The 13,870-nt window shown below is 42.6% G+C and overlaps 1 protein-coding gene across 8 annotated transcripts in view; it reads right to left on the bottom strand.

Moving 5' to 3' along the window:
- The window catches only part of Ube2f (ubiquitin conjugating enzyme E2 F (putative)), a 56,983-nt gene that overhangs the window by 20,063 nt on the left and 23,050 nt on the right, over positions 1-13,870 (bottom strand). For 5 of the 8 annotated variants that reach the window (XM_042259843.2, XM_006988682.4, XM_006988683.4 and 2 more), the window contains 2 exons: positions 5,584-5,613; positions 581-646 (listed from right to left, as the gene is read on the bottom strand). The exons of 1 other annotated variant lie outside the window; for it this stretch is intronic. In XM_042259843.2, the coding sequence (XP_042115777.1) occupies positions 581-646; positions 5,584-5,613 (96 nt within the window). Of the gene's footprint in view, positions 1-580; positions 647-5,583; positions 5,614-8,078; positions 8,315-13,870 lie in introns of those variants that run through there. 2 more of the 8 variants (XM_042259845.2, XM_076549588.1) reach the window with 2 other exon arrangements.

Here is a 13,870-nt window from a genome sequence, read left to right as displayed (position 1 = left end):
TGAACTGGCTGCCAATGGTTGGCTACTGGAGGCCAACATGGGTTGGTGATTGGCAACTCCTGTTCCAGCATCTTCACTAGGAACGTCTGACCAAGGAGATATGCTGCTGCCCTGGAGACTAGGCACTTATCAATCCTACGGAGGACAGCTGGTAATCTGTCTGCTACAACCTGGGCCCAAATGGGGTGTATCCATTTAATCCTGATGTTGTCCTATTTGACCCCCCGCCCCTGTAGACGGGGGCCGCAGCTGAGCAGCTAAGCAACTTCAGCCAGGTCAGGCTCCTCTGGAGTATCATCCGAGCCCACTCATGACCTCAAAGCCCACACTCAACAGTAGGCTGCAGTCAACATTCACTGTCTGGCTTTACGGAGTTATCAGGACAGAGTGCCTCACACTCACTTGCTACGCTTTATCTAGCTGCAAGGCATAGGCCCTGTCATAGGGAATGGGGGATCTTACCAAGTCTTAACTTTTAGATACTAGAGGATGTATCCAGAGAAAGACAGATGTGGGTAGACCTTTACTCTTGCTACTTGAAAATTACACGAACACTGAAGTATGCAGGAGCATTTATTACCTGGGCTTACAGTCAGCTGAAAGCAATGAAGCTTGTTTGGATCAGGAAAATGTACTTTACATGTACCTGCAAAAGAAATAGCCATTAGGAAGGTCTGGCGTGAGCAGCTGTCCACATGCTGAGCTAAAGCTAACCTTAACACACAGAAGCCAGTGGTGCTGATTCACAAGGCAACCAGTGAGTCCCTACACTCTAATGGTGGTGATGGTGTTTTTGCCATTCTAGTCTTACTAGTGAATTCCCAATCAAGGTATGTACTTCAAATTTTAACAGGTCACCAAAGAGTTCTTTTTATTAATTAGAGAATTGTGCTATTTACTCTGAAAGAAACTATCCCTCAAAGACATCAATGTATGAGAGTAAAAGCTAACTAAACATGGAAAAACCAGGAAAAGAACCAGGTCAAACGTCTGTCCAACTTAACTCTGTACCTAGGAGATTCATAGACATACATGCCCATCAGAAGTGAAGTTAGAAAGAAGTGAGATGTCTTAGAGCTGGCTGCCATCCAGCATTTACTATAACATTGGAGGGGAAAAAAATCTCAGAAATCCACCTGCCTCTGCCTCTTGAGTACAGGGGACACTCATTTTTAATCCTAGCACCTGGGAGGCAAAGGCAAACAGAATTCTGTGAGTTCAAGGCCAACCTAGCCGAGACACTGTCTCAGGAAACCAAAAACCAAAACCTTCACACTCTAACTGGTAACTCAGCTTCCTCTGTCAAGCAATGCTTTGCTAAGTCCAGTAGCAATGTTCTGGGCCTACTGCTCACCAAGCAAGAAGGGCCTGAGTCAGGACAAGCTCTCTAGCAAGAAGAGCCACCATAGTCAAGGGTACAGTCAAGGGAAGTTGTCTGTTGCACTGTCTGCCTCCTTCACAAAGGATACAGAAGGACAGCTATCACTTATGAAGTGCCTTACAGATCTGTAAAAAATACTTAGGAAATTTTCCTATATTAACGTAACTCAGAAGATATAAGTGTAAATTCCTTATTGTACCTACTAATGTTATTGCTTAGAAAAGTCCCACTTGTTCAGTTCTACATTGATAAAAATTTCCACAAAAATAGGATGATTCAAATATAGTGAGAAATAACATTAAAGACCATGTAGTCCAATGTTGTTGACTTGGACAGATGACAAGAAAGTTCAGAAGGGTCCAGTGACTAGTCTGAGATCATAGGCTATTCACAAAAGCAAGGTTAGACCCAAAGTAGTAAGGAGTTCACAAGTTCTTGTTTCATTTTGGTATTTAATAAGCGTATCATACATAAAACACTGAGATAAAACACAGAATAATTTAAGACTAAGATGGACTTTCTTTTTTACAGTGGGGAAAAAATCCCTCAGCCTATGGGGTAAGAAGCAGTTTTAGATATACACTACCATATTCTTTACTTTAGAAATAAGGAGACTCAGGCTGGAGAGATGGCTCAGGTTATGAGCACTGACTGCTCTTCCAGAAGACCCACATTCAATTCCCAGCAACCACATGGCAGCTCACAACTGTCTGTAACTCCAGTTCCAGGGGATCTGACACCCTCAAATAGACACACAAACAGGTGAGACACCATTTAGTTTTGATACACAAAAACTAAAAATAAATCTTTATAAAAAAAAAAAAAGTAAAATCAATTTAGAGCTATGCATACCGAAAACAGGTTTTATTTCCTTATCTTTCAAAATTGTTTCTTTTAGGTTAGTTAAGGAAGTACTGGGCCTTTATTCACTGTCTTCAATTACCTTGAAGGGTTTTTATCTTGAGCTTATTTTGAAAATAGAAACAGCATTCTTTGAAATACAGGTCAGAAAAGAGGAAGGCTTAGTAAACACTTCAATCATTATTTCAGATTGGTAGTGTCCTTTTGGCACCCTTTTTCTTTTAATGAGGGTTTAAACGTGGAATCTATGAAATGGATTAGCCTTCCAAGAATACATAAACTAGTAAAACAAGTTTTAAAAATTAATGAAACCACCAAAACCAAATAACTAATTTTAAAGCTCAAGAAAAGTTAAATAAAAGTTTATAGATTTATGTATGTATGTATGCATGCATATGTATAAAGCAGAGCTTAGAACTCTACACTTAGTTTTCTTTACACACAACAGGACCTGTCTAAGAAGATGTGCATTTCCAGAAGCCTCTATGCACTTGTACAGACAGAGCTCCGAAGTCATTCTGCAGTTCTAATCACACTGCTGCACAGAAAGCTATCCTGACTCAAAAGGCAAACATGGTATGTTCTCACTCATAAGTGGATACTAGATGTAAAGCAAAGGATAATCAGACTGCAACCCACAGACCCAAGGAGGCTTCCTAGCAGGGAGGACACTAGGATGATTGTGGCTTATAATAAGTTTTGATTTTATAGAATCACTGGGCAAGCTTCAGTGAAACATTTCACTATTAGGATAAGAATTTGTACCGTATCAAGCTAATGACAGAAAATGCTGGCTGTACTTTCAGGAGGGGAGGCTAAAATCTTTTTAGATTATGGATTAGCCTATAGAAAAACGTCTGTTGTAAATCAAACAGTGAAGGGGAAGATGAATAGAAATCTCACTTACCCAACTTAAGTAAAACATAGCTCTATGAACAGATGAAGATAGGTTTCTTCTGTATCCCAGAATTTAATCAACATTTATATGTATAATTCATCTATTATTTGGTTTAAAGGGGATTATTGGGAAATGTTATCATTTTTACTATTTTCTACAGAGAAAATATTTTCCAGTTTCAAATAACCCTGGACTTTTGAATTATAACCTGTTTTTATGTTAAAAAGAGAGAAAGAAGAGGGAGAGAGAGAGAGAGAGGGAGAGAGGGGAGAGAGAGAGAGAGAGAGAGAGAGAGAGAGAGAGGGAGGGAGGGAGGGAGGGAGGGAGGGAGGGAGGGAGGGAGGGAGGGAGGGAGGAAGGAAGGAAGGAAGGAAGGAAGGAAGGAAGGAAGGAAGGAAGGAAGGAAGGAAGGAAGGAAGGAAGCAAGCAAGCAAACTAGCTAGCTAGCTATCCTGATGGCTCTGGAAATATTTGCGAAAGGTTTTTAAACACAGCAAAGAATTAGTCTGAGGTGGCTTGTTGCTTCTTCAGGATGGTGAGTGGCAGGTTTGTGGAAAACATGGGGAAAGAGCAGAAAGAAAGTAAAAAGCAGAACGTCAAAAAAAAAAAATGTGTGCTATCTGCTATCTTGGCCACAAGATGGGAAACTGACCACATCTTTTCCAAACCCTGCAAGACTCACATCAAACACACAAGCTAGTTCTAAGTGGAAACTTTCTGTGTTCTCTAACGAAAAGACACTCTGAACACAGATGTGTGAGTCACAGACAGTGGAAAGACTGACTGGACTAGAATTTAAAAAAAAAAAAAAATCAATCACTGTGTGGTACTTTTTTCTAGGAAAGTGTCTCAACACACAGGCAGGGAGACAGGCAAACAAGCTTATCACCTGGCTCCAGACCTTTGCCTGCTTGTCTAGCACACCCATACACATTTACTTTCCTAAGCATTTTGTTTGTTTTATTTTTGTTTTTCCAGACAGGGTTTCTTTTTCTGTGTTGCACTAGTTGTCCTGAAACTCACTTGTAGATCAGGCTGGCCTCAAGCTTCTGCCTCCCAAGTGCTGGGATTAAAGGTGTGTTAAAGCATACCCTTTTGCTTTTCCCTTAGTAGGCAGAATTACTCTCCCCACTCCCCCACGTCTGGGATTGAAACCAGGGCATTATACATGTTAGGCAAATAGTCTGCTACTGAATCATCCCCCAGCTTCAAAATTAACCTTTCAATAAAATTCACAGACAATTCCTTCAGTTCTAAATGGAAGTAACTTTGAAGTCAATACACAAAATTTCAAGATGTTTTCACTGAGGCCCATAGAATAAATATACTTTTATCATAACCTACTCTTCCTCACATAAATGTTAGACATCAAAAGTAATTGTTCAGCCTGGCCAGGTGGTATACACCTTTGATCCCAGGAGGCAGAGACAAGTAGAGCTCTGATTTTTGAGGCCAGCCTGGTCTACATAGTAAGTTAGGCTAGTCAGGGCTACACAAAACAAACCAAAATCCTTTAACAAACAACTTATCTGTGCTCTCACAAACTAATTTCACAACCACCCAAGGGTTGCACGCCACTGTTATCTTTCCAACTTTAGGTGTCGGTGGGAATGAAGCCTCTCCAAGAAATATGAGATGGGACTCCACATCAAAATCCAAGCCCTCTGCAATATTCACACAAACAAAAAAACTCACACACAACATAGGTTACCCATATTAGCAGGTATCCTTAGAATTACTTTTAAACCAAATAACACAATAAAAAGTTTTAACAAAAAAACAGTAAAATGATCAAAGCCTTCAAACTTTCATAGACATTTGAAATGTAAAAGATCTGAGAGAAGATTAGTGATAGAAAAATAGAATCTGACATGTTATCCAAGTACATTTCTGAACAACTACACAGCCAGGCCCATGTGTCTGGGGGTGAATGGCCAGGAAGCTGCCTTTCCTCAAACACAAAAACAATTACCAGTAAACACCTGCTGAACCAAATGGGAGCGCACTCCCTAGGAAGCAGGGCTGTGTGCTCCTGACTTACACCCCTGCCCACTCAGGGAGGAGGAGGAAGGGACGGCAACTGACCAAACATGCCTCTGGAGCACTGAGACAGTATTCTACAGGTGCTATTCAGAAGGGCCAAAGAACCTCTTTTTGTTGTCTTTTGAGACAAGGACCCTCTACATAGCCATAGCCATCCTGAAATTCACTGTGTTGACCTGTCTGGCCTCGAACTCAGAGATCAGCCTGTCTCCGTCTCCCAAGTGCTATGATTAAAGGCATGTGTCACTATGCCAGCTAGATATTGCAAAAAATTCTTCTTGCACAAAATTAAAATTCATTCGCAACATACACAATAGGCTTTTAGCTACTCAGTTATTAAAGCAAGTTTTCGTCATGTCATTACTATATAGTACTAATTTGACCAGCGTGCTATACTTACAGGGTAAATTAGCTTCGAGTTCTGCAACCTCTGTAGAAATAAAGAGACTGTGGTTAATAGGAATCTTCATATTATCAGCTTTAAATCAGCAATTTCTTCTAGGATTACAGAAGAAAAGAAGTAAGCTAGATGAACTGAAACCTGGTCTAAAATTAATATTTCAAGCGATTTAGTTTTCTCATATACAAGGTGACATGCAGAGTACCAATAAATGCAGAAAAAAATAGAGAATTCACTTTAATAAGAATGAAAGTCATGTCACATAAACACAGCAATTGCCTACAAGTAAGCAGTGATTACAGTGTTTTTAAAAAAATGACTCCTCCCAAGCAACATATCTACTTTTTTTTAAACTGTGATTATATGTCTCTTCAAGTTACCTCCTTGTAACTTACATTTCTTGACCTCAGTCCTCTCCCGTGAGACCTCAGACCATTCAGTTCACATCTTCAGTAACTTACTGGTGTTTAAGCCCAGCATCTTTCCACAGGTCAAAACTACAGCTACCTTGCTATCAAGAGAGCCGAGGTCTCACTCTCTACCATCTGGCTGACAGAAAACAATAGGCCTACTCTCTCCGCTATTCCACAGAACACAAGAAGAAAAGAAGTAGAACCATCAGAGCTGTTCACGGAAGACATATTACACAGAGGAGCCTAGATTCCAACAGCAAACATGAAACATTAAAACTAATGCAGGGTGTGGTGGTGCACACCTTTAATCCCAGCAGAGGCAGGCAATCTGAGTTCAAAGTCATCTGAGTTTGAAGTCAGCCAGGGCTGTTACACAGAGAAGCCCTGTCTCAAAAACCCAAAAATAAATATTTTTTAAAAGCCCTAATAAATAAAATCAAAGAACACAAGATACACACACACACACACACACACACACACACACACACACACACACACAGCCACACCAAAAAAAAACCCAATCTGTTACATTAATAATGAACTATTAAAAAAAAAAAGGCAATGTCAGGTGTGGTGATATGCGCCTGTAATACAAGCTCTCTAGAAGTTCAAGGTCACCCAGTAGTTCCAGAACCATACCCTGTCCTTAGAAAATAAAAATTAAAAAGTGTATGAACACAGAAGGGAAGGAGAGGAAAAGGAGGAGAGAGTAGAGAGGACTGGAGGTAACTCAGGAGTAGAATACTGTATATGAGGGTCCCTAGGTTCAATCTCCAACACTGGACAAAAAGACAAAAAGAAATTGAGAAAGCAATCCCATTTACCAAAATTATTCCGAACTAATTTTTTTTTTTTTTTTTTTTTGAGACAGGGTTTCTCTGTGTAGTTTTGCGCCTTTCCTGGAACTCACTTTGTAGCCCAGCCTGGCCTTGAACTCACAGAGATCCGCCTGCCTCTGCCTCCCGAGTGCTGGGATTAAAGGCGTGTGCCACCACCGCCTGGCAAGGACTAAATTTAGAGATGAAAGGTCTGTACTCTCAAACTGTAAAATACTGTGAGTAGAAACCAATGGCCAACCAAATGGTACCCACCATCCAATCAAGTTCACAGACACTGAAATCCCCATCAGTTTCAGTGGCATTCTTCCCAGAACCTCTAGAACCAGAAGACCAAAGACTCTTGAGGATGAACAACAAAGTTAATACTGCTTTTTGACTTCAAATTCTGTTACACAGAGGCCAACAGAACACCAGGGGGAGGCTAGAGCCAACCTAATAAGCATGTACAGTCAACTAACATGCCAGAGCACCAAGACAACAGGGGGAAATGAGGGGCTCTTCTGGGGACAACTAGGTGTCCTCACACAAACTATCCAAATGAATACAGGCTTAAACATAAGGGGTGGTGGTGGAGGAAGTTCCCCAACCTGGCTTTAGCAATGACTTTTTTGTTGTAATTTTGTAAAGCTCAAACAAGAAAAGCAAAAATTAAACAGTGGGACTACATTAAGCTAAAACACTACAGCACAGCAAAGAAAAGGTAGTCTATATAGATAGGCTGAGAGGAAATGTCTGCAAATCATGTCGCTGAAAAGGATTTAATGTAAAAAAAATATGGAGTACACACAATAGAAAATAAAAAATAAAAATTAGGCAGAGGACCTGAACAGACATTTCTCCAAAGAGATAAAAATGGCCACCAGTTTTATGAAAATATACAAGCAGTCATTATACATCAAAACAAGACCATGACTGCTATCTCACATCTTTCTGGTTGGCTACTACTAGAAAGATAAGAGGTAGCAACTGTTGCCGAGGATACAAAGAAAAGGGAACCTTCGCACAATTTGCACAGGAACGTGAATCAGTACAGTTATGAAAAATAGAGGTCCCTCGATGTAGCTAGAGTTTTCCTGCCTTGACCACAGTCAGGACAAATCTTTGTCACCCACCAGTCCCACAGCTGTTCAGACCCAACCAAGTAAACACAGAGACTTATATTGCTTACAAACTGTATGGCTGTGGCAGGCTTCTTGCTAACTGTTCTTACAGCTTAAATTAATCCATTTCTATAAATCTATACCTTGCCACATGGCTCGTGGCTTACTGGCGTCTTCACATGCTGCTTGTCATGGTGGTGGCTGGCAGTGACTCCCTGACTCCGCCTTCCACTTCCCAGAATTCTCCTCTCTCTTTGTCCCGCCTATACTTCCTGCCTGGCCACTGGCCAATCAGTGTTTTATTTATACAGAACGATATCCATAGCACCTCAACATTCTAAAAATAGAGGGAAAAACAAAATACCACATGACCTAGCAACCGTCTGAATATATACTTAAAATAAATGAATCAGTACCTTTTAAGAGTGGTTCTCAACCTGTGCATATCAGGTATTTACATTACCATTCATAACTAGCAAAATTAGTTATGAAGTAGCAATGGAAATAATGTTATGGTTGGGGGTCACCAAAACATGAGAAATTGTACTAAAGGGTCACAGCATTAGGAAGGTTGAGACCACTCTTTTAAAGGGACAAACACTACCATGCTCACTGCAGTTATTTTTCATGGTAGCCAAGATACGGAATCAGCCCAAGAATTTACTGAATAACGAAGAAACTATGGGATGTGTAAGGAACACTACTCAGCATTAGCAAAGACAATCCTGCCATTTGTGAAAATGTGGATGGACCAAAGACCATCATGCTAAGTGAAACAAGCCAACAGAGAAGAAACAAGCTGTTGAATACAGAGAAACAGAATAATGGTGACAAGGGAGGAGGGCAATAGCAAAGGTACAAAGTTAGGGTTAGGTAGGAGTAAGTCCAGAATGCTAGTGTGACCACACAGAAAATGGACATATGAATTCACTTGATTAGTAATTGTTTTACTACATATACACCATGTAGGTTTGTAAAATCATAATCAACCACAAGGAAAATATTATTGGGAGGGGGCACAGGACATGACACCCTGGCAATTGAAGCTAGAGTTTTCCTGCCTTGCCCAGTCAGGACAAATCTCTATCTCCCGCCAGTCCCACAGCCGCTCAGACCAAGTAAACACAGAGACTTATATTGCTTACAAACTGTATGGCCGTGGCAGGCTTCTTACTAACTGTTCTTATACCTTAAATTAATCTATTTCCATAAATCTATGCCTTGCCATGTGACTCATGGCTTACCGGTGTCTTCACATGCTTCTTGTCATGGCAGCAGCTGGCAGTGTCTCCTTCTGCCTTCCTGTTCTTTCTTTTCTCCTCTCTGTTAGTCCCACCTATACTTCCTGCCTAGCCACTGGCCAATCAGTGTTTTATTTATTGACCAATCAGAGCAATTTGACATACAGACCATCCCACAGCAGGCAATAAACAGGCCAGTAGAGCTGTCTATGCCTTGGACAGAAAGCAGCGTGGTCTAGATCTTTGGCTGAATAAATTCCGAGACTGGAGACAGGCAGGAAGTCTCCAAGCTGCTTTGAAGAATATGTACAGTTTTAATCCCACACAGATGGGGTAAAAGCACATTCCAAGCAGGTACAAGGCAGACAGTGTAAGTGCTGGCAAAGCACAGTCCACATGACAGCAAAGCCTGGGGGAATGAGGTGGAAAAATAGGGACAGGAACACGAAAGAGCCCAAGGAGAACCCTCAACACAAGTTCTGAAGTTCTCCTCAAGGGAACAACAGCACAAGAAGGGCAGAGGAGAGGGCAAGTGGCCTCTGCATCGGGCGGCAAGCACCAGGTGAAAGCAGGGAAGCAGCCAGTGGTCACCAAGGGTCAGATCTGCCTGCTGTCAAGTAAATGGCAGAAATTCAGGAGAAAAAATGCAAAATAGAGCAGGAAAGGGAAGACAGGTGACTGGCCAAAAGGCCCAGCATCAAGACGAGCCCTTCAGGAGAAGTGGGGAAGGCATGCTGAATGCTGCGACATGAATGGGAATTCAAGCTGAGGCACAAGGTATGGAGACCCTTAGGCTTACAGGTATTAGCAGTGTGAATGAGATGGCAGAGCCTTTGGCTGGAGACTGGTAGCCTCTGCTTTAGTGTTCAGCAATCCAGATCAGACAATTAGCCAGCAAAGGTGATTGGGCAGGAGGAACTAGGGCAAGGGAAGGGCCCACATCCCTTCACACTCCAGGGTGCCAGAGTCAATGTGCTCCTACAGTGATCTTCTCATGCTGAGAAAAAGGAAATATAAAATCCACAGGTCAGGGGGTGAAGAGGAGGACCAGCAGATCAATCCTCCTGCTGGGGCTGCAAAGGCAATAAATTCCATCACTGACCAAAAGCCTTGAGTCCACCCTTTTGGTAGTCACAGGTACTTTTAAAAAATACTTAAAGACTGGGGTTGGTGGCTCATGCCTACAAACCAGCACTCAGGATGCTAAGGCAGAAGGACCCTGAACTTGAAATCAGCCTGAGTTCTACAGGGAGACCCTTTCTCAAACAAAAATAAATCTGTGAAAGGTGCACTGCCACTATGTTTGACTGCAGTGACCTCGGAGTTGTCTTTGTCAAATGCTGCTCTTGCCCTTCCTGGGGAAGACTGGCAGAGAGCTAAGACCACAGATGAGTCATTACAATCATCATTTTTAAGTACTATCCATGAAACTAAACTGTTTTTGAAGCAAATACTAGCATATTTTATTCTGTCATCCAGATTCACCTAGTGACAACTGGAACCCTGCCCACTGGGTATGAATTTCATATCAAACAGACAATGAGCAGTAGAAGCACAAGGCTCAAGAGGCTAGTCCAGTGCCACAGGATGAAGAAGTGAGATCTGGGCACATGCACAGGCAAGGTTATAGGGCAGAATATGGGTGGGAGGATTGGAAGGAACTGGGCAGATGTCTTGACCAATGTTCCACTTCTCTTCTGGAAATGGTGTGGGTGTATGGAGATTCAAGACCCTCATTAAAGGGAGGTGTGGTGGTATATACCTTTTATCCTAGCACTCAGGAAACAGAGGCAAGCAATCTCTAAGTTCAATGACAGGCTGGTCTACAGAGTAAGTTCCAGGACAGCCAGGGCTACACACAGAAACCCTTTCAAAAACCAAAAAGAAAAAGGGGCAGCGGGGGAGAAACGGCTCAACAGTTAAGAGTACTGGCTGTTTTTCCAGAGGATCTAGCTTCACTTTTCAGCACCCACATGACAGCTCACAACTGTCTGTGTTAACTCTAGCTCCAGGGCCTCCAACACCCCTACATAGACATACATGCAGCCAACAACAGTACACATAAAATAAAAAATTAACAAATCATTAAAAAAATAAAGACCTTCATCACATCAATACTTAGGGAGTATTTTGCTAATGTGATTCTACTCAATAACTTTCTTTTAAAAAGTTATCATGTATATATAGCCACATTGTGTAAAGGATTTACTGATTTTTTAGTAATTTGAGTTCTGTATATTATCCCCCACAATCTAGTAGCCATAGGGATTCTAAAACCCTGGATGCCCCAGTCCTCAATCACTCCAGTATCATTAAAAATCCTAAGTAGGCCCAGGCACCTAAATTAGTGTTGTTCTCTAACTCTTGGTCTGTGTGGCCTGTTACAACAAAAATATCTTACATGTAGGTGGTTTGCAAACAGACACTTATTTTTTATAATTCTGAAGGATGGCTAGCCAAGACCAAGGCACCAGCAGATTCTGAATCTGGTGAGGGCCCAGGGCCCTCATATATAGCAAATTCTTGTTGTGTGTTCACATGGTAGGAAAGGCAAGGAAACTGTCTAGTATTGATTTATTAGTACTGATTCCACTCATAGCAATTCCACCCTCACGAATTACCTCCTAATTAATACCACCCAAGTGTTAAGATTTGAACATACAAATCTGGAGGACATGTCATTCAGACTGCTTCAGACCACTACCTATGAAAAGATGATCTAATGCCATTATGAACATAAACTTAATAAAAAGTTCTAATTCTACATGATATCAATAAATTTAAGGTTTTGCCTGTATTCATCATGTTCAGTGTAACTCACCCAAGGAAAGGAGGGTGCTGAGGGGAGGCCCAAACACAGCCTGCTGACCACACCAGGAATCCTCTGTTCCACATGTCAGAGCAGGCCTGGGAATAGAATCCTTGGGACATGGGATTTCAATAAAGATGCCTGGCACTTTGTCTAGCCCAGTGCAGACTACAAAACACCCCGTCAAATCTGCACGGTACTTTCACAAGTTAACACCTCTTTTGCTAGGTGGCTTAGCATTTCTGGGAGGCACCTGGCACCTTGCATAACTCAGTGGCTGCATAACTTCCTTTTAAGATATTAAATTATTTTCCTTTCTATGTAAGGATCACCCCAGAATCCACTGGAGTTTGAGTATAACCAGACTACAAAGTTCATGCAGTTCTCACAATGGCCCCCATACCTCACGCACTCACCGCCTCTTGCTTTGGGCAGCTCCTAACACTGGGCTCTAGCTGTGTCCTCCAGATCTGCTACCCATCTGCATACCCTTCATGGTGGGAGCCACACAGTCTGCCCCAGCCCTACTCTAGGTTGGGCACAAATGTTTGGCAAATGCGGGGCACGTAAACACACTTGCCTTACAAGGTGGCAGGGCCCCTGCTGTGAATATATGAAGACATTGAGACCTTCTCTCCTCATGTGGCCTAAATTTGTGTCCCTTCTCCCTTCACATACTGAAGCTCTGTGCTCTAATAAGGTGGCACTGGAGGCCATTGGGCAGTCTTAGCAGAGCTCCCACATGAGATCAGTGTCCTCAGCAGAAAACCACTCTCCCTTTCAAGCACCTTCTTTCTTCTCTGTTTGCTGAGGACACACGCAGACAGCCATTTGTTTATAAACCAAGACGACCTCACTAGGACTTGATCTTGAACATCAAATCAGCTTCTGGAACTATGAGAAATGTGTGGCTTATGTTACCCAATCTGTAGTGGTTTGTTATAGCAGAGTAAGCTAAGATAAATGGCCAGTCCAGTCAGAGATGCACATGGGCTTAGCAGAACTGAGCTCCAACTTCAGACATCAGTATAGGAGCTGAGCCCTTCATTCCCAGGACACTGGCCTCAGCACTGATAGAGCAAACTCACTCACCAAGTGTTCTAATGCCACTCTAAAATGCAAATCGCAACCCCGAGAAAGCAGTTTCCTCTAACAAAGGCCTAGTATTGCTACAAATGTAGCCCTGGACTGCATACCACCTACTTTTGACATGAGCGCAGAAAATAACAAGTTGGCTGCCCACCTATGGCTTCCATGGGCCCTCCTGCCCCTTATGCTGTTTGATGTACTGATGGCGGCTATCCAGGTTCCTTGAACAGCCTCACTGGTGTTTCACCTTCAACAGAACACAAGGCTGTGTGTGCTCAGATGGCTGCCCTCCTACTTGACTGTTGGCAGGACTCTGTGTTAGGCTACCCTTCATATTCATATGCTGTCAAATGCTGTGACAACCTTGGCAATGTAGAAAGCTGTACCCTGACCTACTCCCAGAGAGTAGTGTGGGGGTCTAGCACTGGGAACAGACTTGGGGACCTCTCTCACCTTCAGGAGCCACGTTAGCACAGGGGCATGGTAGATACCACAGCTCTGGTAGATTGTGAGGGCCCAAGCACACATGGACACATTATTCCTCACTCTAAGGTGCCTGCCTGGGCTCAAGGACAGGAGTGGACACCAGCCAGCGAGTTCACCAGTAAGTGGCAGGGCCCCATGAGCTCCTCCCCTACCTATATATAAAAGCACCTATTGTGGGCCCGTTAGTGTCTACAGTCTTTCCCTTGGCTCTTTGGGATGCCAGTGTAGAGGACAGTCTTCTGTGGTACACTATCCAGATGCCCTCTCACTGGGGCTGGGGACACATGGCCTTTGTTCTAGGACTACTACC

The sequence above is a fragment of the Peromyscus maniculatus genome, chromosome 13 (assembly GCF_049852395.1).
Source record: "Peromyscus maniculatus bairdii isolate BWxNUB_F1_BW_parent chromosome 13, HU_Pman_BW_mat_3.1, whole genome shotgun sequence".
Lineage (NCBI taxonomy): Eukaryota > Metazoa > Chordata > Mammalia > Rodentia > Cricetidae > Peromyscus > Peromyscus maniculatus.
The sequence above is the reverse complement of the archived record's forward strand: the minus strand, read 5'-3'. Positions and strand labels throughout refer to the sequence as shown.